The sequence below is a fragment of the Anser brachyrhynchus genome (genome assembly GCF_964034855.1).
Source record: "Anser brachyrhynchus genome assembly, chromosome: Z".
Lineage (NCBI taxonomy): Eukaryota > Metazoa > Chordata > Aves > Anseriformes > Anatidae > Anser > Anser brachyrhynchus.
The window spans coordinates 77,481,234-77,504,302 of record NC_137697.1 but is presented as its reverse complement, the minus strand read 5'-3'; the positions used below and the strand labels follow the sequence as shown (position 1 = coordinate 77,504,302).

Genomic DNA, 23,069 nt, shown 5'->3' with positions numbered 1-23,069 from the left:
TTTTTATTCCCAGCCTTACTTGTATCCCACTAAACTGCCACCCTTAAACATTTATGAATCTTGTTCATAGCAAACAAGGCAGAGGCAACCATAAAGTATGTTAAGCACTGAGAAAATACCTTAGCTCATCCCCCTCTTTTTAGCCTGTTTTACCAATGCTTCTGATTTTTCATTCTTTAATCAATTTGATGAAGACTTTTCTGGACTATTTTCTGATATTAGTATTTTGTGACCAGTGATCTGTGTCCAATAATTTAAGAAATACACACACACACGTACCATGCACATTTCAAAATAAGGCAGATTAGACAATTTAGCTGTTGAGCTAAAAATGTAATTTTTGCATTCACTAGTCATTCATGGAGATTAAGATTACAGTAATCAGTGTTTACTGTAAACCTCTTTACATTTTATGTCTTCATGTTCATGTAGTTCTGCCAATAAAAGCGTTTCACTTAAAAGATTAAACACTACAGTGCTCTGTCAAAGTGGCAGGCTCCTATATTTATGTATGTGTCAATTTGTTTTAAGGTATTTGTAACTTTAATAGCACAGGCTGAGAAATACAGGAATCTGCAGCATGAAGGTAGCTCTGTAGCCTGCTGTGAGCATCCTTCCTTGCTGGAAGGGCTGGTCCTGCACTCCCATTTCTGCCACTGTACATCAGGGATTGGAAATTATTACAGACACTTTGAAGCATCAGCCTGTCTCAGGACCAGCTCTGGCAGGTGCTGCACATGTGCACTAAGTCCAGCTTCAGATAATGTCTTCTTAGTGCAGAAGTAAGTAGCTTTTTCCCTGCTCCTGATTCTTCAAAGGAACTCTGCTCTTAGTCTCCTGCTCAGCCTCAGGTGTTTCAGGCGGCTTTTTGTTTCATGTGTGATACCTAGATGGATGTGAGCTTGTATGTTGTGTTTTGAGTTTTAGCTTTGCAGTGCTTTGGAAAGGACAAAATCTGTAAAGACCTGTTGAATGGTATTTCAGTTTCTGTTCCAGAACTCCAGAGCCTCAAAGGTAGATATGAAAATGTGAATTTGAAAGTGTTGATTTGAACTAGCGGATGTGGCGGCAGTGGGAGAATTCAACTTTATAATTAATTTATAACTTCTTCATGAGCAGTTAGTTGTTTGATATACCACCAGTACCGTTATTTTTTAGCACACTCATTTTAATGTACTGCTCTACAAAATACGTAGATGTATTTGGGGCTGTGCTGATACTAGAGAAAAAGTCTCATCAAAATTATTCTTGTGCTCAGACACATCTATTTATCATTGCTTTTTTTTTTTTTAGAGTACAGTTAACTTAGAGTGATGCATGCTTGCCTTCGACTCCTCAAGGCAGTGTTTGATTGTGATAATGAAGAATAATGTAAATTATTAGAGCCAGATATTTCCTACAAAATATTTAGACTGCCCTGACAATTGCTTCTGATACTATTGAATATGATCTCACCAGTTTTTATATATCCAAGTCTGTCTACGTGCTGGCTGACATCTTACCCTACAGCACAATTGCAGACTAATGAGTTGAGCTCTTCTTGCTCTGTGCTTCTGCTTCTCCTTTGCCCAGAGAGAAGCCAGCCAGCCCAGGTAATGCTGAGCCAGACCTCTGCACAGCTGTGTCGCCAGAGTGCCTAAGCCGCGGCTCCTCACCAGCATTTACAGGCATGATGGCAGCACGAGGAATAATGAACGTGTTCACTTTTTGAATAGGCAGATGCAGCTGTAATGCAGATTTCCTTGTGACAGTTTAGACCGACACTTTAAAGAGACTATGGTAAGTGTAATTAAAAAACAATCTAGCACTGGTTCAGTCAGCACTATCTTTTGATTGCAGCAGAAGCTTCCCTAATGCAGTGGCTTGTCGCCACATTTCTGCACACAATACCTTCCCAGGCTCCAAGTGCAAGCAGGAAACCTCATGCCAGATGGTGCACCTTGGTCCTTACTGTGGCATGGTGAAAGTGTATCTTCCACAGGGTGGGTGAGAAGGCTATTGTCCTTGCTGACTTCGTCTCTTCTGGAATATCTACAGACTCCAGTCCAGCCAGAGCAGAAGTCTTCACATGGTTCTCAGTGACTTTTGGTTAAGCACTTTGTGGGACTGAGGCTGAATATTAGCCTTGGCACTCCAAGTTGTTTCCATATGCCGTTAGTCATTTTGAAAAGTATTTTCTGTTTTATCCTCAGCACCGCTATTAAGCCAGAACATCTATAGAGATGGGATCTGGTATATCACTGTGATCCCAAAAGCTGTAATTCTGCCAATCCTCAAAGCCTGTAAGGAGGTATTTGGACCCCTGAGGGACGTAATATGAAATTCAGTGGCAACACTTATATTTGCATTGTAATAACATACAAAAGATCATTTACATTTCAGCTTGCATTTTCTGTTCAAATCCAAATTTACAGATTTTGGTAGAATTTTTAGAAATGTTCTCTTTCACTTTTGATCTTTTTTCATAAGTGCATATAGTTTAGGTCAGGAAGGACATTTCAATTACTTGTTCTCCACTCATATGCAGCTCTTTATATTTTGAGCAGATGTTGTTATGCTGAAATAAAAACTTGCATTTGGTCAAAGTGCGTCTTCCCAAAAGTGATTCAGCTCCGGCTAGAAGGATTCAAGAGATGGGGAATCCATTGCTTCCTTTTATAATTTTTCAAACATTTAACAGGAGTGGCTCATTTCTGGTTTGATTTTCTCTGGTTTCAGATTCCAGCCATTAGTTCTTGCTGTGCCTTTTTCTACTAAGTTAAAGAGCCATTGAATACATTTGCTTTTTTGCCAAGTGAATTAGATACTGGAATCAAATCAACATTCAATTTTCTTCTGAGAAACAGAATACATAGAATTCTTTAAGTCTCACTGCAGTTAACTGGAGTTAATTTCTCCAGGTTTCAAGTGCTTTTATACATTTTTCTGTGGCGTCGTCAGTCTTTCAACATCCTTTCTTTGAAACAGACTTGCATCTCACTAATGCAATATACAGACTTCAAATCTTCACTACCTGCTTTTCTCCTGTTTCATCTGCGAAGGGTCACGTTTGACCCCTTTATCACCATACTGTAGAGAGGCTGTGTAGGAGAAGCTTGTTTAGCAGCTCTTGGTATCCTTTCTGTAACTGCAGCTCTTTATCTTCGTTCATGAGGTAGTGTTATGCAGCACTGCATGTAGCTTTAAAAAAGAAAACAAACAGATGAATACACATTTTAAAAATAAATAAATAAATAAAAAGGACCAAAAGCATGCAGACCTTATTGTTAATATTCATTCTGCCAATCTTCTCATTCGCACAAGTTTTACCACCAGTGAATTTACATTTACTTCCTGTGTTGTAGAATAGCCTTAGGACACTCCGTCAGTAACAATCTCTATTCAATAGCGGTTTCTCCCTGACAACTACATTTGCAGATTACTTAGTCTGCAAGTTCCTAGAAATATTGAGTTATATTGATTTTTAACATGCTTTCCCAAGTAAACAGGAATTCTACAATTGTGCCATTTGTCCCCTTATGAATTTATGAAACATTGATCAATTTCTGCCTAATTTGAAGTTTTAGTTGTAATTAAGTTGCTCTGAGTTTACGGCGAACAGTAGACAGCATAGAAGAAGAAATGAGAAATGTGTCTTCCTCATAAAAGGAAGACTTTCCATTGTCTCCTTTGAAAGACAAGGTAGAGTAACTCAGGTGATATACATGGTGCCTGAAAATGAACAACTAGCGAAGAAGCAGTCACAGCCAGTCAACTGTAGCAGGTATGTGGCTCCAATATGATGACAGGATATAGGATCTTTTTTTCCAGAGTTTTAAGGGGAAACTTGAGAAAAGCAGGAGGTAGTTACTGGAAAGAAAAGGAAGACAAAGGGCTTTCCAAAAATGCATAGGAAACTTGGCATAATTTGTTCAGCTGCTCAGAATATTCTGGAGGAATAAGTCAAATGCCTGGAAAAAAAAAAAAATCAGTATACTTCATTTGCATATAAGTATTTACCAGCTAAGCATGTTAATTCATCAAAGATGAACTGAGTTTATTTGTTAGAGACTTACTTGCCAGTAAGTTATGTTGTCTTTAATTAATTATGTTCTTTTATCCCAATTCTTCATTAGTAGTCTCCAATATCACAGTTCTGAAAGGGATTTTTAACATGGATCAGCTTCATCCCCCATCCCAAGGCAAGATCAAACATTCTTACATTGTTTCCTGGCAGATGCTCATCTAATTGGTTCTTTCCTTTGTGCTCTGTCATGCCACATCCTTTTTGGGAAGTCTTTTCCAAAATTCCAGGTTTAGATCCCTCTATCTTCCTTGTTGCAAACATACAAGTTCAGGAACACGTGGGTAAGCAATGGTTACCCACCAGAACACATCAGACAGTTGGATAGAGTGGTAAGCACTGAGAATAATTAGAAGTCTAGAGCAGATGGTTTGCAATGAAAGTTTGAATGAATTGGGATTGTTTCCCCTAAAGAAGGCTGGATTTGCTGGGAAGAAAAGCTGCAGAGAAAGAGAGAAAGGTGAAATGTCATAATAAAAAAGTGGGAAGAGCTGATTCTTCATGTCCACAGTATCTAAAGCAGGGATTTATGGAACTATATATCCATTTCTCCTTTATTTTTCTTGATATTTATGTCAAGCTAACTGTGCAGATAGTCTTTTCTGAAAGTTGGATTGAGATTTCTCCCATCTTCTTTAATTTCTCTGATATTTTAAGTTTCATTCAAAATGAACTTTGGTAACCGGTTAGCTTTTTATGACTCTTGAATACAAACTCTGCAAGTCTGCCAAGTTACAAATATTTATCCCTAAGAAGATATTGATGAATTGAAATAGAATGAACTTCACCAAACATCTGCCTTTTTTTTTCCAAATAGATAATAGAAACATATATTGAACAATTTCATACTTTCTTCTGTGTTATTTACAGTTTCACAATCTCCATCTGAAGATCAACATGTTTGCTATGGATTGCATTTGCTGCTTATATATTAAAAAAAAAAAAAAAAAAAGTTCCTCATTGTGCTTTTTGCCAGTCATAGATTGTTTTTGCTTTGATAACTTTAGCTTTCCTTATCATCTTTTCATACCGACAACAAGCTATTACCACCTTTTTTCTATACCTAACGATTGACTTCACTTTTTCATTGAACCAGAAGGACTAAAGCTCTGCAGGTTTTTTGGTTTTGTTTTGTCTTTGTCATGCAACAAACTTTTTTTAAGACATCAGTCATTCTTTTATGTTGAAATATCTCATCTTGAATAAAGCTGCCAGTATTTTTCCTACCTTGAGGAGAATAGCCATTTGAAGCTTGTGTGTTGCTGGCATGTTGCTGGCTGAGACTTCTCTGTTCAATCGGACTGAATGTAATCAGGTCAGGTTCACTGTCCCCAGGCAACCCAATTCCAGCCCAGTGATTTCATTCATTTTTATCCATCACAACACTGTCCAAAATGGTAAATTCATGGAAAGCATTATAACTTTTGGTGTTAGAAAATTGCCATTCCTTATTTTTAGGAACTCTTAATTTTGATGTAGAACTGGCCAGAAGAAACCTACAGTATTTACCTCCCAAACTGATGTATTCAGGGTAAGGAGAATTTCCATGCACTGCAGTTGCTTGCTTGAGAAGAAACTTATTCTGTTCTCTGGTTTGCTAAGGTCACAAACCTCCCTACCATCATCTCCTCTTGGGCATTTTTGGCACACTGGCATACATCCATCGAAGACTCACATTCAGATTTATTGCTGTCTTTGGAATAAGTAATGGGTTTTTTAGAACAGGGTGCCACGTCCTCACCACGTTTATTCACTTGGATCACTGTAAATAGGTAATAAACAGACATTTTAATATTTCAGGCATACAAATTATCTTAACAGCTGTCAGTAATGCCAATTATAACAAATTCCTGCTCATTGCTGTGATTGGACAACAAACAAGAATTGGAGAAACTCCTAGCAGTGGCATAGAATTGATTTTAACATTCTCTTTCTTTTTCTTTGCCACATAAATTAAATTTATTTGCAACACATGGAGGTTAAATTTGTATCATATTTGCCTTCTTAGCACCCTGCCCTCAAATTGCTAATTTAACAGTTTTCTGGCTGCTCCAAGTATCTCTCAGCTGAGAAGATTAGTTTCCCAACCTGTGAAATAACCAAAAGATGAGAAACATGGAGCTCTGTGATGCCATTTTTAGAGGCCCTTTTCACAGTATATTTGCACTTTAAACTTTCTCCTATCAAGGAACATGCCTATATTTGAAAGGCCCTATTTTCTTTTGGGAGGACTTGTCATTTTTTGCTAACCAGTGCCAGCAACTAATCTCATCATGTTAATGCACAGGGACAGTTAAGTGACTTGTTTTAAATGCATTGTGATTGTTATCTATTTATTAAAAGCAAAAGCAAACAACTGCTTATAACTAATGTTCAGATGTTGATTGTTTGCACAAGTAGTTTTAAGTACAAGGCTAACTGAAGCAGACATTACATTCATATGTTATGACATAAAAACCCTGCTCTGTGTGACAATTGTTTGTGTATTAAAAAATATGTATTTTTTCCGGGAAATACTTTATTCTGGTGAGCCAAATTTGCTTAATAAGATTTTTAAAATTATATCCCAATTTTTATATTAAAAAGGGAGTAAGGTTTTTTCCCCACATTTATCCTTTTTTTTTTTTTAAGTAAGTTTAGAAGACATACCTACAACACCTTGATAGAGAAATAATCCACACATTTAATAGAGTAAGACATTTTAGATTTTCATTATTGCTGCTGTGAGTACAGTAGTCAATTTGAAGGCAAATGTCGTGTACTTCTCAACAAATGCTAGTAAGTGTCCATCACTACTTTTAAGGGCAGGAAAATAGACTTCTTTTTGTTAGTTTAATCTCTGTGCAAATGAGACGTATATAAAAATTCTTACTACTTTATCTGATATTTTTATGTTAACATCATTTGAAATGATATGTTATAAATCATTACATGCACATATAAAGCTTTTATTACATGTAAATAAAACCCACATATGTTTGCAATCTGAGATACAATTTCTTTACCCTTAGATATTTGCATGAGGAACTGTTTGAGTCCCACTGAGAGCTTCCACGTCTGATGAGGGCAGACCTTAGCTTTGCTAGGCAGAACAAGTTATTTTTATATCTGCATGTGTCATTTCCTTCTTTGTCTCCAAATGGTCAGTGCTTTTATGGCGACGTTTAAACAATATACTGAATTGAGTGTTGAACTCAAGTGCTTCTCTAGTGTTTGAATGCTCATGCTGGGCAGAAGACAGAGCAGCCCAGCCCTGCCAGAAGGTGCCAGCACTGTGGCTGGTCCATCCGATGCGTGTGCTTTCCTGATACAGCTGCACCTATGGGGAATGTGTACTAAACTCAAAACACTTGTTCCCTAACAACTGGTGTCACTTTGCAATGCTAGGATAAATGAGCTTCAAGGACTCACTGTTACCCTTTGTTAGATTAAAATATTTGTTATTTGAGGTATATGGGGACAGAGTTGTAGACATCCTCTTATGCAGCTTGGCCCATTTAGTGAAATGTTTTCTATTCCCTTTTCAGTATTTCTCCATAATATCAAGCACAGATAGGATAACAGTTGAAGATTTCCTAAAGCAGTACTGTGCCGGAGTCTAACACCAATGCATATAAGAGCTGCAAGGTACAATTTGTTTTATTTCAAGAGTGCTCCAGACATTCATGATTTTGACAGTTTCCTGCTACTGACTGCAGAACTTAGACTCTTCCATTAGGTACAGCTTACAAATTCAGCATAGCTTATGAATCTTACAAATTTCTTTTGACTGCTAGGGACCTGACTCAGCTGCCATTAAAACCAAAGGAGAAAGATTCCCAGAGGTTTTGGTGGGTCTCACATCTGTCCTTTTGTCTCTGGAGACCACTACTATAACCAAATGCTGAGTGTGAATTAAAGACAAATATTCAAGTGTATTTTTTTCCTTCTTGTAATAGCTTTAGATGAAATTTATTAACCATTTGCTTTATGTTTTGTTTGTTGTAATTCTCTCTGTCAGCCTCAAAGCACACATCTGCTGTCCTCCAGGAAAGCATAAGTGTTCCACAAAGATCTGCGTTAGATGCAGAGGACAGGGTTCAAGCTTCAGGGGCCTGGGAGCTGAAAAAGCACTAAACAGTCTGTCAGCTGAAAATTGGTCACTTCAATTAGCGAGTCCATGCAAATCAATTACTTTTACCTGTGTCTTGTAAATGCATTGTCCTTTCTGAGAAGGTAAATCTGGGGATGGAAGAGCCTTGTGGCTGGAGAGGCAGATCTTTGCTGGATCAAGCAGTGAGGTGTCAGGCCATCTTACAGCCAACTCTGGCACAGCCTCGGCTCTTGCCTTGTGCTGCTGCTGTCCATGGGACTGGCTGTGCTTGCAGCCATCAGTCCCCACCATAGGGTTGTGGTGCAGCACCTGGGAGCAGCTGCGCTGTCTCTGGCATCTGCCTGGACAGGATACCTTTGCAGAGAAGGCAAAGAAAGAGGTTTGTTGAGAAGAGATGCGCTGCGCTATTTTTTGTTGATGACTCTAACGGAGTCAGGGGCAGACAGAAGAACTGCCCAAGACACTGGTTTCCATACTTACTTCCCTCTGGGCAAGGATAAAGTGAAGAGAAACCATGAACCATGTGGAGGAGAGCCCAGAGGAGATGGTGCCAAATTGCAGTGTGATTTCCCACCAGCTGGATGCCGTGGGTTGCTCTCTTTGAGCCAACCCAGCAAGAGCATGCTCTAAGCAGAGAGATCAGCTGCAAATTGTGCATTAGTAAGTAAGAGGTGCACGTATGTGAGCTTGGGAAGATCAGTCCCTATATCTCCCTATATCCTTGTACCTTTGTTCCAGGATAGCTCAGGGCTCAGTAAAGAAGTCAGGATCTTTTCTATTATTCTGCGTGCTGATCATAAAGCTTATGTTTTATTAAATGTTCAGAAATCCAGATTAAATCATATTTGAGCATTTATATCACTTCCTGTCAGACTTTCATTTTGCCTTCTGAGCGCTCTGCTACTAGATGATGCAAGGAAGTCCTAATTTCTCCTCATTTGTGTCTTCATTAAAACTACATTTTTATTTGTATCTCTTTAAAGGTGTATTCACAGCTGAGAGTTTGCACCCGCAGACAAATTATGTTATCTTGGTAACAGAGTTCCCAGCAATTGCAGGTAGATTGATTTGTCATCATGCAAAGCTTTTATCTACCATGTAAAAAATATTCCTCGTATAAATGAGGAAATAGAAATTGATTTTGAATAGCTATTCTTTCCACACACAGGCTCTTTTGTTATACATTTTGTTAATTCTGGTATGATTTTTATGCACTACATCTTTTTTTCTGAACTTTTCTTCTGATTTAGTGCCTGACTTTGTTTAATGCTACTAAATGATTTACTGAAGCTTTACAAGTGATACTTCAGCTGCCAGAGAGACTCTGAGCTGAATGCTGTCCCCAGATATGATACAATATTGTGTTAGCATTAATATGGATATTGATGCAAAATCAATGCAAATAGACTCCACATCTAATCCCACACTCCCTCACTCAAGCTTACTGGCAGCAACACTAAGTTACTTCTTTGATTTCAGTGCTGAATATGCAGTATTTATGAGGGGTTGCACTTTACATCCTTATTTTGGTAATCATTATGCCAGCACACATTACAACTGTTCTTAGAATTAAATCTGTTTCAGCAGTTTTGTCAGACCCTACTTAGACTAACCCAAGTTTGGGGCTAGGCTTTTATTTAGCTTACAATTTCTCTTGCAAAATGTTGTGTCTGTTTCTTGAACGTGCAAAGCATGTTGAAGTTACTAACATCTTAAAGTTCGTTACCTGCAACAGGCGATGCAGCCCACTGTTTGAAAGGGGCAAGTGCCTGTGACATGCACAGCTCTGTTCGGCTGGAGGTCACTGTTCCACACATAGCCCTCCTGCGGATGGCTCTGCAAAAAGTGCCTGGCTCCAGTGCACTATTAGGCTGTAATTAGTGTAACTAACAACTAATATGAAAGAGCAGAATAGAGGTAACCACAAGACTTCAAAGGTCTTAACAGGTTAGGGTTGGAGGGCAGTCTATCCCCTTGCTTAATCTGTTGCCATATCTTCTGAGATTTGTTGAAATCTTCACTGACCTCTGACCTTGACGTGTTGCTCTCCCATAATTTACCAGTCACATGCCATTTTCTTTATTTCTGTCCATTTGGACAGACATGGGTGTTGGTGAATGGTGTCTCCCCTTTCTGTTCAGATATAAATGTGCACAGGTAAAGAGCTTTTCATTGTAGGACGGGGATTGTGGTTTAAACCTTTGATGTTCTTGCCCTGATAGTTTTGGACTCTTTGGAAATGGTTGTTTTGCTGCACTTTGGCATGTAGTTGGTAGATGACATTTGACATGTAGAGTAGGATCAGGCTTAAAATCTAGTTATTAAAATAAATTGGATATCGTACAACTATTTTCAAAAGATGCTAAATATTCAAAAGATGCTTTTATGAGTTGATTTTTTAAACCTAATTGGCCAGGGATAGTTTTGTTTATATTTTCAGTAAAAATGAATGCTCTCATTGCTTGAGCGTCCAACTCAAGGACAATTTATATCACGGGAAAAATCAGTAAATGTTCTTCTACAGCCCCCCTGGAGGCTGCTGTCCACCTCCTCCCGTGCCACCATCCTGCTCTGCGGTTCCTCGCTGTGGCTGAGCATGATGGCTGCAGCGAAGAAAGTACTCAAAGTTCATTGGCAAAGCAGCATGCAGCCAGCTACTCACCTGGACCAGTCCGAGCATGTGTTTAATCATCTTTTTAACTGATTAATATACTTTAAGAGTGACTGAGAGGCAGTGAGAGCAGCCCAATGTTAGATTTAGAGTTCACTAGAAGAAAAAAATCATTCAAGGATTTCACAAGCGATGACACTTGGATGGTATTTGGGAAATCTTTTTCTTTCAAGACTATCTTGCGATTAACTATGGGAGCAGTACATCAAAGCTGCACTGACTTCAAAGCTCAGAACCTCTTATGGCTTCCAGCTATTACTAAAACCTACCACTTCACCCTGCCAGCAGCTCATCTCAGCAAGTTACACCCATCTACTTCCTGCCTCCTTGTTTTGGGAAGGGGAAAAAAAAAAAAAAGGAAAAAAAAAAAAGAACTTGTAAATTAAATATAGCTGTTCACAGTGAAACAATGTCAAAGTCAGGGGAAAAAAGCAAATGGAGGCATTAAGATGTTAAAGATTTAGTACAGACTCAGCAGTGATTTGCATATGCACAGGCTCATTTGGCCAGCTCTAATGAAGCTGTCTGTGTGGAAGAAGTTTCCTGACCGTGTTGCAACCCCCCATAAAAACCCCCGAGTGAAGTGAGCAAGCTGTGTAGGCCATTATTTAGATCCAGATGTTAGTTATCAAACCAGGAGCCCTGTATCGGAGTCTTGACGGATGGACAAAGTCTGCACTGTTGGTGACTTGGCACAGGCAGAACCGCCTTGGGACACCAGTACCGTCATCGCTTCAGCATCGCGTATCTCAAGGTTGGCTCTCATCCGTGCTCTGTAGTGTCCTCTGATTTGCAAAGGGGCATATGTTCACATACATCCATACACTACACCTGAAACAGTCTGTAGATATTGGGCAATGATCACCATTCATTGCCACAAAATTATCAATTCTCCTGCATTATCAGGGGAGATTGCGGAGGTAAAGTTTGCATATTTGATATTTTTGGAGTCCCTGAAAGAACTCATTTGTAATAGTGTGGGACTATGTTACATTCTCTGAACTGATAAAAGAAGGCTAAAATGTACTGAAATCGTAATTTATTGCAGTATTAATATTATTCAACACTTAAAATTGTTACATTGTTATTTTCTGATTGGGAGTTTTATGCCTAGGGTTTTTAAAATGGTACATTAATCTCTGAATAAAATTTGTCTTACAAATGACATATTAATAGAAAGACAGGAACAAGCACGAGTCTTTGAGTGTGTTTTATATAACAGTTTATATGTTCGGTGCAGATCAATGACATGCTCTCTAGAGCTAAATGCCATTAATCCATTTACAGCCGCTCATTGCAATGAAGGGAAATTACCAGTGAAAGAGCTGACAATCTCTCTGCTTCCCTGCCTAGCCTCGCATTTTGGAAACGCCCCCGCTGTCTTTGCGAGGGTTTTGAGACATCCCCTTTGTCCTGCTGCTGCTGGCAAAGAGGCCTTCAGCCACCACCATCAGGCCTACAGGGCGCCATCGGCCATCAGGCCCTGCGGCGTCCCCAGGGCCTGTGGAGGAGCCGCCATGCGGTGCCGGCCTTGGGTCACGGGTCGCGGGGGGTGCAGGGAAGGGAGACAGGGCTCTGACAGCCTGGGGGGGAAGGATTGCTGTCCCTCCCATGTTGCAGAGCTGTACGAGGCAGCAGGGACTCGCTACTAAACCTGACAGAGGCATGGCGAGTGTGTGTTCTGTCTGAAGGGCAGGTCACTGCTTTAGAAGTGTAAAGGCAGGAGGAGGCAATCATAATGCCGTATTATTTGAAGTACGTTGTTACAATAGAGCCAGGTGTGATTCCATGAGTCATGAATTTGTGTATCTCACTGTGTGTTAGATCTTTCATCTTCCTCAAGAATGCCTTTCCCTCAAATATGCTGTAGAGTAGGAACAGCGCAGTCATTTGAAGTTCATTGAAAATATAGGAGGACATCATGTTTCCTGTCCGTATGTTAAACTTGGCATATTGATTTTTTCTGCACAGCTTGCAGCATGGAAATGTGATCTACAGCTATGGCAAGGCAAGCTAACCACATGTGAATTTGTTAAGTACTGCTGGATTAGCAGGAATCATCGGACTGTGCAAGTACAGAGACTTGACTTCTGTAACTGTATTTATGACTAATCAATTAAAATAACAAGTTTTGATTTTATTGGCTGTAAACGAATAAGCACGAATCATCTGCAGAAGCTATTGTTTCACGTGCCTGCTAGTTTTCACAGCATAAACGCCCCATAACTTGGCCACAGTACCTGAACAGGCAGAGCCGCAGTTGAAGTTGGGGAACAAATATGTAAAGATTCAACAAATATAGTTGGCTGCTGTCTTTTATGTTAGTGCATAAAATTCAGAAGAGCATGCTGCATTTTTAACTTGCAGATTATTTTTATCTAAATTTGCCATTATTTTTCTGTATATATTCTTTGCCTGGTTAATCTTTTGTTCCCTTTATGTTCAAAGATACTGAGATTATGGAAGCTACTGGCGCTGCAGTCTGCTTTTAAATGCAGTTACGGTGTAGCCGTGCAGAAAGCACTCTTCTGATGTAAGGCTGGTTTGCTCTTCTCTCTACATTATTAAACCTCCTTAAACTCCTCCATTATACCATTCACCTTGCTTGACTTCAAAGAGTACAGCAGCTGCGTCGCGCAGCTGAGCCGTAACTCTGCCGAGCGCGTTACCTGTGGCTTCTCAGAAATGCTAATGCGTTATCTACCACGTTTATGAAGTTTTCTGTTTGCTGTTGGATTTGGGAAACTACTCTCCATCTCTAGAATCAAAACATTAAAATGTCCAAGACAAAGAAAGTGATCGAGGGTATTTGGGGATTTGAAATAATTGCCCTTCACCTTCAGAAAACAGTTTCTGCCAAAATAAAAATGTAAACCAAAGGGTTAATTTCAGGGGAAAGCAAAGCTGGCGCTACCCCCAAATAATCTCCTGAGTGCAGTCTCACCGAGTCACCTACAAAAACAGTATGCACTAATGCCTGGCTTATCGCTTGGAGTTTACTGGCAACTAATCTGTTCAAAATGTTTGGAATAAGCTAAAACCTGGCTTGCTCATCTGATGAAAAAGGTCAAAGCAGAGAAGAAAGTGCCACTGGTTTGTGTTAGGTGACACTGTGCCCTGCTTGTCTAATTTGATTACACAGAGCCACTGAAGCCCCAGGCAAAGCTGATTTTAGCTATAATCAGCTTCTTAACCTTTTGAGAACTAACGTAAACACTACCTACCAGTGGTTAATTATGTTGCTCTGTTACACACAACAAAGTGCAAAGGTAAAAGTGTAGAACTACAGTAGCACATGTTGTGACAAGATTACTCGCAGGGATTACAGCCGTCTGTGTTTTATCTGCACTTATTGATTTCTTTCTTAAAAATTAAAAACGGGTTATGAGCAGGGAGCATCAGTTTATCACTCTTAAGCAGTATTGCCCTGTCGTGCTGCTGTCTCACCTTCAATTCCTCCTGCGTATGGAAGAAGAGACCTAGTATGGGCTGGACTGGTGTGGAGGTGGATTTGTTCATTTTTGATTATTTCAGATTAACTTTGTTTTAATTGTTTATCTGTACTATATCATGCATGTTCCCTTCCTTTATGATGAACATCTTCCAGAAAGTTTTGGAAGCTCTTTTGGCAGATACTCCATGTCTGTGTGAGACATCTGTCTCTAGGTGGGATAAATGGGTTGAACTTTTCGTTCTTATTTTGCATATAGGTATTAGCCAAGAACCAAAGAGCTGAGGTCCAAAAACTGACTCTCTGCAGAGCCCGTATATCCTAGTTTCCCATGTTGTTTGCTTCATACACTCCCTATATTTTGCCAGGAAATTTGCATCTCCATATACTTCCAGATTTCTAGAAGACTTGTAAGCCAACAGACTTGCAGTGATTTTTAAATTTTCCTGACCTGTGCTGATTCTTGATGTTTATGTAAGGAAGCATTGATCTGTTCACCTTTCTTATATATTTGCTGCTCTTACAGACTTTCTACGTGGAGGTAACAGGCTGTGTCTTTCTGAACTTTGCGGTCCATGGGAGTGGAGTTAATTTGCTCTCTCTGTGTCCCACTGTGTCCCGCTCTTCTCCGACAGTCTCCACCCGTAATGAATTATGGTTGTGAGCAGGATCATCAGTACGGGTGCTGCAGGGGCAGCCTGGTGCTGCAGAGCTGAACCACCAGGATCGATGTGCAGCTCTTGGGAGCTTCACAGCCCTTCTGCCCACATGCTTCCCACCAGCTTTCAAGGTGGAGTGCTGTGACAGCAGATAGATTAGCTGGGGTGTGGTTGTGCCGGGGAAATAGATGAGCCCTTGCTTCATTCAGGTGCTTATTCTATTAACTAAGAAAGATTAATAAAGCCATAAGGACCAGAGTTAGCAAGGCAATAACGCTAAACAAAACACTATTTACACAAGAACAACAATAAATTATAACACAACACATGCACACACATAAATCTCGCTGACACGTGGTCCTTGTGGTTAGGTACAAGGTCAGAGCTGGTTTCCTTTTCTTGTAGTCAATAGCTAAATATGTGTTTACAGTACACGTATTTGTCTCTGGCAAAGTTATAGTGTGTTGGGACAAGACTGTGCAGACTGCTAGCTTTTGAGTTTTGGAGAGATGGCAGATTCACTTAGCTGTGTGCTGCAGTGCCAGCATGGTGGTGAATGGATCCTCAGGACCTAGACAGGGACAAGAAATAGATCCCAATGTTAGGGACTCGATCTTCATCTCAGGCTCCAAGATTTTCTACAGAAAAGGCATATGCTTAAGAAAACTGAGGCTGAATGTCACCCCTTTTGGTTTCTTGCAGATTTCAGCATTTAACTGTAGGGGTTATCTCACGTTCTGGTGGCCCTTTAACATCCACCATCTATCATGCAATAACCTCTGACTGTGCCCCGATTTTATTTCCAGCAGGTGATGTATGAAGGGTGGTTCTGCTGGCACAAAGGTGACCTCATCTACTCGTTGCAAATAATGTTTTCTTAGGTTTCATGCAGAGTGCATTTTCTCCATATAACTGTCACGCAACTCTTTTCTGACATACTCTAATCATCCTAGGCTCTTTGCTTTTATTTGTAATAAAAATGAAAAAAAAAAAAATCAAGTATTGGTTGTGTATATCACTATGGCATTATTCGCATTTCCTGAGCTGGTAGAAAGCTTCATCTCTAGCATAATGGCATGCCATTATCTGCAGCAATGGGATGTTTTTCGATGTCTTTTCCTCCACAAAAAAGAAGCGGTATCAGATTCTCTCTTCTGGTCCAGCTGTCAGAGCTGGGTGGAAAAGACTGCTGAGACAGGTCTGCAAAATCCATCAGACTCCACATTTAGGACTAGCTGTCCTCGTGCCTTCCTATTTCCTCAACTCGTTCCAGTTACAGGGAGGCTTTATGCAAAGTTTCTGCCACGTGAGTACCTGCGTTGCTCTGCAGTTGCTATCCAGGGACCCTTTCTGTTGGGCTAATTGTTTAGGGTAGTGCAAGGCAACGAAAAGCAATAAAGCACAGGAGCTGGAGCAGTGTCTTTTTCCAGCAGAAAGAAACTTCGGGGCCCCTGCTCAGTAGTTAGCTTAGCTTCTGGAGCACATGGCAGTGGCACCAGAGTTTGCCTGCCTCTCAATGAGTTAGGTAACTTTCTGGATTGCTCACAAAGGAAATTAAAGACTTTGCTCCATTGCTGGGTACTCGCAGAGGCAAGGGAGGCAGTGCTGCTGCTGGCGGCACTGCGGCACCAGCACTACCTCTGCCTTGACATAGGAAGCAGCTGCTCTTCAGTCCCTCTTTGAGGGACAGCCTTTCTTCCTATCAACTGCCACGAAACATGAAAGTACAACTGCTCCTGACTGCTCCTACTGTGTGTCACACAGTACTGGGATCACAGCGACGACAGATTTTGATCCAGATCTAGCAGAACTGGGACCCTGAAGAAGAGGAGTGTGGCTTGTACAGGGGTGAATTTATCAGAGGCTTCAGAGCGGATCACAGGAGCTAGAGTCAAGCAATTGTTCCCTTTCCCTCCAGAGAATAAACCACTACCCTTTTCAGCAGCAGACAGAGAATAAGTCAACAATGACACGTTGCTGCAGAAAAGATAAGCCTTTTCCTGAAAGGTCTTAGCCTACAGCTTGCCAAACAGGTGAGGCTTCAGCCAGGACACTGCATATGCTGATGGGCAGCAGAGCTGATGGAAGAGAAGAAGGAGCTGGAGAGCCTCCAAAAGAAAGCAGCAAACACGATGAGAAGCCTAGAAAACATGGCCTTCTGAAAAAGGTTGAAAGACCTGAGAAGGCTTTGCCTAAAAAAAGAGGGTTGAAAGAAGAACATGGTGCAAATCATCAAGTGTGTAAAAGACTGCCGCGAAGAAGAAAGGAACAGTCTGTTCTCCACACACTTGGTAAATAGTACAAAAAGTGATAAAACTGCAGCAGGACAATTTTAGGTTAGAGTTTAAGAGAAACTTTCTGATGGTTTGGCTGGAGGATACTGCCTGCGGGCCTCCCTCACTGGAGGTGTGTAAGGGCAGGTCAGATACACAGATGTTTGCCAGAAATTGACATAGGTGCAGATGATCTTGCCATGGATCAGGGCATGGAGTGTGTGACCTAGAGACATCTCTTTCATGCTTGCTTGTCTATGACTGTATGAACAGGCAGAAAAAAAAATAAAACCTCAAGGACTGAAAATTCAGATTGCACACAGATTCTCAGGTTCATCATTTTTAAGCTGTTTCCGTAATTTTGGAAGCACCCTTCCTGTCTTTTTGAAGATATACTGAAGACTATACATAGCACTCAGGCAAAGTTGCTTAAGTAATGGCAAATAGAAGTATTTTTTTGATGTTTGCAAAAACAATACATGGAAGAGAGTTTTGAGCTTTTTTTTCTGATGTGTGTCAGGTAAAATTACCTGTTGGCTTTGGCAGGATGCGGAGAAATGACAGCTATTGATAACAGCTTCCTCCCCAGTTTGACATCTCAGAGCAAAAATAGGTCTGTTAGGAAGTGTTAACCAGGAGGATACTACCCTGTGTTATTGGTTTTCATGTCCGAAATGTACGCAGTCAGAGAGTAAAACAAATATATGACTGCTTAGAGTGGCAATTGCATACTGGGAATAACAAATAAGCCTTAGTAAAACATTTATGTACAATCCATTTACAAATTCATTTAATACATACATACAGCAAACAGATTGAAATCTGGATGGCTTTGTGAATTTACTAACCGGGAAAAAAAAATGCATTTATAGCTAATGTTATTTGTACTAAATAAACAAACACTTCGTACGGCATAGTAAAATACATAAGAGTAAACAGTGAACTCTTCCTTGTATTCATGCTAATTCCAGAACATCTTCAGGCAAGTGAACTGCAATGGATTAAATTAATAAAATAAATTGTGCTGATCGGTTTGCTTCTGATCTTACAGCTTGCAAATAATTCTTTGCTGAGAACACTAGTACCTTTAGCAGCAATTGTGTGGGCTCTGGCCGGCTTCATTGCCAGTCTGTTCCCAGGAAAGAAAGGAGTGAATCGCTCTTGCATCTACTACTTTTTCTGAAGAATCAAGGAATGGTTTGGAATAATGATCTGGCTGAAGAAAAAAAAAAAAAATGGATCCGATCAAAACAGTGTCTCAGGAACCTTTTTTATCTTTTTTCCCAGAGGTCAGATCCCCAAACTCCTGGGAGTTTGGACGGTGGGGATGCTTTAATAAATGTGCAGTGATAAAAGTGCCAGATTGAAGGTTTCTGAAGTGCTACTGTCCAAAATCACCAGCCATGCTTGAAACTAGTAATTCTTGACAGAACAAACACTCTCAGTATGTGACTTTTAGCTGCAGGGGGCAGAGCATATGCTTCAGTGCCAAAAAGTGGTGTTTTTTTTTAATTGTATTTGTGTCATAACCTCTTTTATTACAGCTTTAAGTTCTTTTCCTATTTCAGTGTTCAAGGCTTCCCACGAAAACCCAACTGCAAAAAATTCTGAAAGCCCGTAGTTTATTTAAGAATTTCTGAATCTCTAATTGATTCTTTGCATTATAGGCTGATACAATACTTGGTAAATGTGGCGACATTTTAATTCTCCTTTTTTTTTTTTTTTTTTTTTTTTTTTTAAGATTAAATAGGAGAAGGCATTTTGGCCCTGAAGGTTTTATCTATAGTTGCTTTGTTAATTCAAAATATGCCTCCTCTTTATCAGCCTTGTATGATGTAATGAATCAGTCCTGAAACTGCTGAGCACCCAGCATTCCCATCACTTCTCAGTACCACTGGGACATGAGGATCCTGAGCATTTTAGAAGGTGCCCAGCACCTTGTGGGACTTTACCATTAGTTCCTCGACTGTGCAGGGAGACTCACTCAGTGCAGTCACAGAGGTGTTCAGCACTAGTCTGCCTGCTTTTCAGGGTGTCCTGAGTAATTTGGCTTGGTAGCAGAGCACATGCTTCTGGAAAAGACAGCAACAGTTTGGGTTGCTTTTGAGTTTTGCTCTTCCCCAAGGGCCGACCTCAGGCTCTTAAAATAAAAGCAGACAGTTAAAGGCACTTATCCCAAGGTAATAAATCAGGCTGATTTTGGGGGTTAACCCCTGACTGCATGCAGGCTGGCTTGCAACATGAGACATGCATGTGGCTTCTGCTCTGCTGCGGAGCTGCAGAACATTTTAGGGGAAGCCATAGCCCTCCTGTTTAGATGCCTTTCCACGTTAATTTCAGCAGGAGCTAGACATCCCTACAGAGACACAAAGACAGACCTGGAGTCATGTGGCCCATGCCTACCGGCTTTATCTCCGTGCCACAAAGTGCCCTGCCAGGAGGCCACCAGCCCTGGGACCACTGCACTGTGCCTTGTTTGATCTGGCATGGGATGGCTTTACAAGGGAAGAGCAGAGGAGGCGTGTCTGCTAACACCCACCTGGGTATGCCCTAGGCTCCCGTGGAGTTTCAGTCCTCAGTTTCTTTCCCTCTTACTGCTCCATGTGCTATTGTTGTCTATGGAAACTGCAGAGATAAGCCCGTTCTCTCGCAGTGTGATGAGAGCAGATATCTTTTATAGAGATTTACTGAACTTGGGAGCGTGGAGAGGGTTAAAACCCATTTGGCACATACAAATGAAAGAGTTGGCGTTAAGGGATCTGGTGGGAAGAGGAATTGGTCTGCCAAGGTTGTAGCTAATTTATTACAAGGAGCAATTGCTGTGGCTTGGTAGAGCCATTTCTCAAATGTGCACTTGCAAATTCCAAATGCATTACCTTTTCTGTGTGTTGTACCTCCTTGTCTTTTGATTTAATTCATTATAAAGATCGTGGATGATGGCATTAGGTGTTGATAGTAGAATATGTTGTTTTGCATATAAAGATGGCATAGTCTTTTCAGGACATTATCAAGTTGTCACAGCAGCTATGAAGCTTTCCACAATGTACAGCATTGCAAATATCAGATACAGACAACTATTTTCTTCTCATTTATGGTTTTATAGCGAATTGGTGGTGGTCTGTATTTTATTTAGAGTTGCTGCTGTGAAGTGGCCAATTGCTGTCTTGGGTTTTTTAACACAAACTACTTGTCCAGATAATGGCATGGAAAAAAAAAAAGCTGGAGAATATTTCAGCTAAGATTGGTAAGGCTCAGGAAGGGAAGGGAAGGGAAGGGAAGGGAAGGGAAGGGAAGGGAAGGGAAGGGAAAAGGGAAGGGAAGGGAAGGGAAGGGAAGGGAAGGGAAGGGAAGGGAAGGGAAGGGAAGGGAAGGGAAGGGAAGGGAAGGGAAGGGAAGGGAAGGGAAGGGAAGGGAAGGGAAGGGAAGGGAAGGGAAGGGAAGGGAAGGGAAGGGAAGGGAAGGGAAGGGAAGGGAAGGGAAGGGAAGGGAAGGGAAGGGAAGGGAAGGGAAGGGAAGGGAAGGGAAGGGAAGGGAAGGGAAGGGAAGGGAAGGGAAGGGAAGGGAAGGGAAGGGAAGGGAAAAGGGAAGGGAAGGGAAAAGGGAAGGGAAGGGAAGGGAAGGGAAGGGAAGGGAAGGGAAGGGAAGGGAAGGGAAGGGAAGGGAAGGGAAGGGAAGGGAAGGGAAGGGAAGGGAAGGGAAGGGAAGGGAAGGAAGGGAAGGGAAGGGAAGGGAAGGGAAGGGAAGGGAAGGGAAGGGAAGGGAAGGGAAGGGAAGGGAAGGGAAGGGAAGGGAAGGGAAGGGAAGGGAAGGGAAGGGAAGGGAAGGGAAGGGAAGGGAAGGGAAGGGAAGGGAAGGGAAGGGAAGGGAAGGGAAGGGAAGGGAAGGGAAGGGAAGGGAAGGGAAGGGAAGGGAAGGGAAGGGAAGGGAAGGGAAGGGAAGGGAAGGGAAGGGAAGGGAAGGGAAGGGAAGGGAAGGGAAGGGAAGGGAAGGGAAGGGAAGGGAAGGGAAGGGAAGGAAGGGAAGGGAAGGGAAGGGAAGGGAAGGGAAGGGAAGGGAAGGGAAGGGAAGGGAAGGGAAGGGAAGGGAAGGGAAGGGAAGGGAAGGGAAGGGAAGGGAAGGGAAGGGAAGGGAAGGGAAGGGAAGGGAAGGGAAGGGAAGGGAAGGGAAGGGAAGGGAAGGGAAGGGAAGGGAAGGGAAGGGAAGGGAAGGGAAGGGAAGGGAAGGGAAGGGAAGGGAAGGGAAGGGAAGGGAAGGGAAGGGAAGGGAAGGGAAGGGAAGGGAAGGGAAGGGAAGGGAAGGGAAGGGAAGGGAAGGGAAGGGAAGGGAAGGGAAGGGAAGGGAAGGGAAGGGAAGGGAAGGGAAGGGAAGGGAAGGGAAGGGAAGGGAAGGGAAGGGAAGGGAAGGGAAGGAAGGGAAGGGAAGGGAAGGGAAGGGAAGGGAAGGGAAGGGAAGGGAAGGGAAGGGAAGGGAAGGGAAGGGAAGGGAAGGGAAGGGAAGGGAAGGGAAGGGAAGGGAAGGGAAGGGAAGGGAAGGGAAGGGAAGGGAAGGGAAGGGAAGGGAAGGGAAGGGAAGGGAAGGGAAGGGAAGGGAAGGGAAGGGAAGGGAAGGGAAGGGAAGGGAAGGGAAGGGAAGGGAAGGGAAGGGAAGGGAAGGGAAGGGAAGGGAAGGGAAGGGAAGGGAAGGGAAGGGAAGGGAAGGGAAGGGAAGGGAAGGGAAGGGAAGGGAAGGGAAGGGAAGGGAAGGGAAGGGAAGGGAAGGGAAGGGAAGGGAAGGGAAGGGAAGGGAAGGGAAGGGAAGGGAAGGGAAGGGAAGGGAAGGGAAGGGAAGGGAAGGGAAGGGAAGGGAAGGGAAGGGAAGGGAAGGGAAGGAAGGAAAGGAAAGGAAAGGAAAGGAAAGGAAAGGAAAGGAAAGGAAAGGAAAGGAAAGGAAAGGAAAGGAAAGGAAAGGAAAGGAAAGGAAAGGAAAGGAAAGGAAAGGAAAGGAAAGGAAAGGAAAATTACTGTTTTTTTTTTTTTTTTTAATTTCATGATTTTTAACTTCTTGTCATTATTAATTGAAGTTTAAGGAGCCAGTGGAGGCAGAAATGCCTTAGCCAAAGCTGGAGACAGAAAACTGAGCTCAGAGTGCTCAGTCGGGTCATACTGCACCCACATGAGTGAGCCTGCAGCATCTGCTCACCCCAGACTGCTGTGCGTGTCCTGAGCCTGGGTGGGCAACGAGGGGATAGACAGCACTGTATGTGTGCACACTACAAAACCAGGGTGATCTGCTTCATGTGACAGACTGCTGCATGCCTATGTAACTCACTAACAATTAAATCCTATAGCTAGAGGCTGAAGAGAAACCTTAAAAAAATATTCTGAATTTGTCTCTCTGTTGTGATGGACAAGATGAATATGCAAATAGATAAGCAGTGTGAATATTTTTTATTCTGTTCCAGGCAATACTAGAAATGAAGGAACTGTGACAAGGGACTTGGAGAGCGGGTCACAAGACACAGAGCTTTTTGCCTGTGTCACCAGTGGTCAGACAGCAGCAAAGCCAGGGTTGTTTGTGTCTCATAGGTGAAATTACTTACAAAATTTGGGATTAATATGTTTCAATAGGCAATTATGTCTTCATAACCCTCGGCCATGAATGGGTTGGGAGGGAGAGCAGCAACTAACTCCCCAGCAGCTGTGATGCCCACAGGTACGTAATTCGGCCTGGTGGGCCAGCCCTCCACGTAATTCGGCCTGGTGGGCCAGCCCTCCAGCAGAGGGGCTGGACAAGCAACAGGGAGCAGCAGCACTTCCAGCCCCTGCAGATGAGTCTGCAGGAGGCTCGTATGCTGGAGACCTGAAATATGCTCCCCAGCCT

The 23,069-nt window shown here is 42.0% G+C and overlaps 1 protein-coding gene across 10 annotated transcripts in view; it reads left to right on the top strand.

Moving 5' to 3' along the window:
- ARB2A (ARB2 cotranscriptional regulator A) overlaps positions 1-23,069 on the top strand; it is a 260,683-nt gene that overhangs the window by 197,484 nt on the left and 40,130 nt on the right. The window contains exons 11-12 of one of the 10 annotated variants that reach the window (XR_013943951.1): positions 1,573-7,690; positions 13,276-20,508. The exons of 7 other annotated variants lie outside the window; for them this stretch is intronic. Coding sequence is in view for 1 of the 3 variants with exons in the window: in XM_080575226.1 (XP_080431352.1) it covers positions 1,573-1,640 (68 nt within the window). In the remaining 2 variants the exon portion in view is untranslated. Of the gene's footprint in view, positions 1-1,572; positions 20,509-23,069 lie in introns of those variants that run through there. 2 more of the 10 variants (XR_013943952.1, XM_080575226.1) reach the window with 2 other exon arrangements.